Source organism: Helianthus annuus, chromosome 3, assembly GCF_002127325.2.
Source record: "Helianthus annuus cultivar XRQ/B chromosome 3, HanXRQr2.0-SUNRISE, whole genome shotgun sequence".
Classification (NCBI taxonomy): domain Eukaryota; kingdom Viridiplantae; phylum Streptophyta; class Magnoliopsida; order Asterales; family Asteraceae; genus Helianthus; species Helianthus annuus.
Window position 1 is genome coordinate 172,674,383 of NC_035435.2, and position 4,580 is coordinate 172,678,962.

General features: G+C 39.6%; 1 protein-coding gene across 3 annotated transcripts; it reads right to left on the reverse strand.

The window, feature by feature from the left end:
• Positions 1-701: 701 nt before the first annotated feature.
• LOC110930869 (low affinity inorganic phosphate transporter 1) lies at positions 702-3,893 on the reverse strand. Of its 3 annotated transcripts, none has more exons than XM_022174259.2 (2): positions 3,680-3,893; positions 702-2,626 (listed from the first exon to the last, which is right to left on the reverse strand). In XM_022174259.2, exon 2 carries the CDS (start codon positions 2,597-2,599, stop codon positions 995-997), a length of 1,605 nt encoding a protein of 534 aa, XP_022029951.1. In that variant the 5' UTR covers positions 2,600-2,626; positions 3,680-3,893; the 3' UTR covers positions 702-994. The 3 variants fall into 3 exon arrangements, with proteins under 3 accessions (XP_022029951.1, XP_022029952.1, XP_022029953.1); XM_022174260.2 differs by lacking the exon at positions 3,680-3,893 and adding an exon at positions 2,710-2,799; XM_022174261.2 differs by lacking the exon at positions 3,680-3,893 and adding an exon at positions 2,747-2,788.
• Positions 3,894-4,580: the final 687 nt, after the last annotated feature.

Sequence of the window (4,580 nt, forward strand, 5' to 3'; positions counted from 1 at the left end):
ACGCCGAAACACGCCCAAGGGGGTGGGGGCTTGGCGTTTTCGGGCGTGTTTGGGGGCTTTTTTTAAAACAAAACGCCCACTACAGACGGTCTAAAGTATAAACTTCATTGTCAAATTCGTCGCTAGTTATTAGCAATGAGTCTAAACTTCGTTATCAATCAATAAAAGAACATTTAAACATTAATTTTTGTTTGTTCATACGGGTTTTTGGGCGTTTATAAGAAATTAGTATAAAACTAACAAAAGATCACCATCATGTTGGTTTACTTGATGGATTCTTTGGTATAATTTTTAGTCATTATATAAAACTCAAGCGGATAACTTTAATATAATATAACTTTAGAGATTATTTTCTCTTTTTTTTTAATTTAATTTTCATTAATACTTGTTAAGTTACATCAAAACAGAAGTTAGACGGGCAACAAGCTGCGCTGCCACCCTTTTGAATTGCAAACCCTAATCTACCAAAGATAAAACCCTCCTCTGGGGCTGAACAATTGCTATGGATGACCCGTTGTACCTTGGTCAGGAGTTGGATAGCTTCTGACGCTAGGGAGCTAAATGTGTCAAACGAAAAATGGACAAAAACATGTTGGTTCTCTGCACAAGCTTTAGCGTGCTTATCAACTTTTTTCGATTCTGCATTTCTTGCTGCTTGTCCAGCTACAAACCCGTTTTCCCTTTTTAGTTTGAAGTATGAATTTGTGATATTTATTCCTCGTATTATTATACTAAAACAATAAAGTTACAACGGTATGAAACTCCTACAACTTTATAACACAATGTGAACCCACAAAAAGATGAAACCATTACGTAGTAGATAACATCTGACCACATCGAAACAACATGGATGTCTGCCCTTTTTGAATCTTTACTAGATTCTTAAAGCTAGCAATCATAAGTACTCCACAAAAAGATTCAACACAAAGTAGTCAATTTGTAAAATCCCACAATATTCTTGTATGAGAACACCTTATGAACTAATTTTAGTACATCAAACTGGAACGGTTCGGTTAGTTGTGTTTGAGGTAGGCTCGATATCCTCTTCGTTCTCACCCGACATTTCTTCGAGCGATTTGCCGTTAGGTTCGGGGACCAAAAACGTAAATAACAATCCTAATGCATTGACCACACCCAAAATGATGAGGGTGTACCTGATTCCGATACCGGTAGGATAACCGGCGTCGGTCTTTTTCGGGTTTGTGCTTTGAGAAGCGTAGAGGAACCCGTAGGCCCCGACGATGGCGCCAGCTTTTCCGGCTGCAGCGGAGATACCGTGGCAGGTGGAACGGAGTCTTGCGGGGAAGATTTCGGCTGGAACCACGAAAGTGGTGGAGTTAGGGCCGAAGTTGGCGAAAAAGAATGTTAAGGAGTACATGACTACGAAGCCGATACGGTTCTCGTGTTGGGTCCAGTGGTGGTAAGGAATGGCGAGAGCGAACATGAATACGGTCATGAAAAAGAATCCCATTAGTTGGATTGCGAAACGGCCCATGCGATCGATGAAAAAGACCGTGAACCAGTAACCGGGAACGGTACTGAATATCGCGATAAGGGTTTGGGCTTTCGCCACTCGGTAGACTTCACCAATGGCACTCATTGTGTTCGCGGGCGGGATCCACCCGATACCACTTAAGACGTCTTTTTGGAAGAGGTTGTTTGAGTAGAAAGCGATATCGAGTAAGAACCAAGTGGAAGTGGTTCCGAGCAAGTGGAGGCCGTGGCGACGGGCGAATTCTTTCGAAAACAATCCGAATGAGTTTCTAGTATCATGAGCAATTTTCTCTACCTTCTGCTCTTCGGGTTCGATTTCAACTTGTAAAACTCGAGCCATGTCTTGCGCCGCTTGTTTAGCGTTTTTCGCGACCAAAGCGGTGTAACGTGCGGTTTCCGGCATCTTCATACGCCAGTAGTAAGTCAAAGCTGCTGGAATCGCACCAAACATGAGTATAATACGCCATACGTAGTCCGCTTGTGGGGCCGTGGAGTCAAGTTTGTTCGATCTATAGGCAGGAGCATTAAACGCGTGGTCAAAAGAAGACGACACGATTAACGCTACTATCCCACTAGCCAAAATCCCAAACCCTTGCATAGCGAAAACCGCAGCGATAAACGCACCACGGGTTTTCTTATTAGCGTATTCCGACATAATTGTAGCCGAGAGCGGGTAATCGCCACCTATGCCGAACCCAAGCCAAAACCTAAAGAAACAAAGGGTGGCCATGACACCTTTGGGTTCATTCCCAAATGAAAGCCCAGAAGCAAGTGAACATATAACCATAAGTGCTAAAGTCATACCATAGACTCTCTTCCTACCCATTTTGTCACCAAGCCACCCGAAAAAGAGTTGACCACATAAGGTTCCAACGAGTGCGACACCCGTGACCGATGAGGCCACACCGGGTGGTAGGGTCCCGGGCTTTTCACCACCTTTGAAGTAGTAAATTCGACCGAGCAATCTGGTGACAAGGGAGATCGCAAAAAGATCGTATGCGTCTGTGAAGAAACCCATACCGGCGATGATGATCGCCGTGAAATGGTACAATTGTGTTTTCGCCGAATCAAGTGCACTGAGCACTTGGAGTTGCTCTCGAGCCATGGCTACTTCCTTCTTCCAAAACTATGCCTACAACCAAAGAATATACCAAGTTACTTTTTCAGAACAATAAATCAGATAATACAATTGTTCCGTCAGTGATCCAAATTTACCATTAAAAAAATTTGAATTGAAACCCAATAAACTCACTCATGTACTGATGTACAAATGTTGAGATTAAGAGGCTTGAATTGGTTGTCTTTAAGTTAATAATATTTTAAATAAAATATTGTAAATATACCTTGTCATATGTATAAATATCTACCAATAAAATTAAATATTTCCAGCTGTCATATCAACAATTATTATGAATTAATTGTATTAAAAATGTCGGAAGACTGTTTCAAAACAAAATATTTTAATATTTTCTGGTTGTAACGATGATGACCAAAAAAGGTGGACCAGCCAATGACTTTTAGTACTCTCATTTTGTTACTTAAACGAAAAGTCATGCATGATGTATGCATTTACAAACAAACAAAACAAACAAATATAAACAATTAAGACAAACGTATTGTTAAACTATATGGTCATACCAACCCTAACCTGTAACATAATTTCTATAAATATTTTGTATTATTAAAAAAATTAAGATACTTGACTAAGTTTTAAATGCATGTCCTCATGTTGATGTTCAATGTATCAAAAATAGTGTTACTTCTGACTTTTACTTAAAAGTAAGCTAGAAAAATGACTTAATTATTGGAAAGAAGTCAAGTTGGAGTGTGATCCATAGCGTTATTTCGGATTTTACAATACAAATTATCAGGATATGTGAATAATCTAGTTTTTACGTCGACAATTTTATGTGCGTGACTGAAAACTCATTGACACGCATACGAAAACATACATATACACATAAACATAGTTAGAACAGTTGTTGAATAGTCCGGCTTTCAACTTTTTTTAGGCTCATTCTATTTTCACATCCTTAAAATCTTATTTTCGAATCATTTTCACTCTGTCTCTCTCTATATGTATTTATGTATATATAGAGAGATAGAGAGGAGGGATGTGTGAATATTAACACCTTTTTTTATGAGCCAATGTAAAGATAGTATGGGAGAGAGACTGAGAGAGTACCTTGTGAAGAGATGGCTACACAATTATTTTAGAGAGAAGAAGAAAATGAATTGAAGATAGTGAGTAGAGGATACTTTGCGTCCATCTCTATTTAAAGATTCACATGTGTAAGAATCATTTGTAGCATATTAAGGTATATGCTCGTATGGGCCAAGTCAACGCTCTCTCACATAATGATCTAATCTCTTATTAAGTCAACGGCCAGCTTGCCTCATTTTTTCAATAGAAATTAATAACTTAATATGACCTGTATCCAATAATTAAAAAAAAAAAATTATAACCCTTGATCTCAATCATCTCATAGACTCAATACATTAATGATGGTTGAGTAGAAACTTAAACAACTAACGTTGCTTCATATTTGATGAAAATTTTTGAGGATAAGGGTGCAGGGGGCGTTCTCGGTGACCCCTTGCGGGGACCTTCTCCACCTCTTAGGGGTGGTGCCGCCATTCATTCGGGGACCAACATCGGTGGGAAGTCACCGAAGAGAGAGGGAGGAGAGAGGGAGGGGCGTCCAATGAAAAATTTCTTTTTTTTTTTTTAATAAAAACCAAGTCACCTAAGAGGGGAGTGCCGCCATCAATTTAGGGTGTTAGGGGAGTTGACGTGGCACACGAGGATTGGTTATGCGTAAGAGAGGGGACTCCCCTCTTAGGGGAGTGCCCCTTACACCCTAATTAACATGAGACGCATACGCGAGTAAAATCATAATGTGCGTAGTTATGAATATTATATGCATCATTAGGGTTTACTCATGCGTGATTTTGTTGTTTTTTCTTACCATATGCGTGATTATGGTTTTTATTCAAGCGTGATTATGGTTTTTTGTCTATGCGTAATTAGAGTTTTACTCGCGTACGCATCGCACATTAAGGACTGTTGTACGTTACTTCCCCTA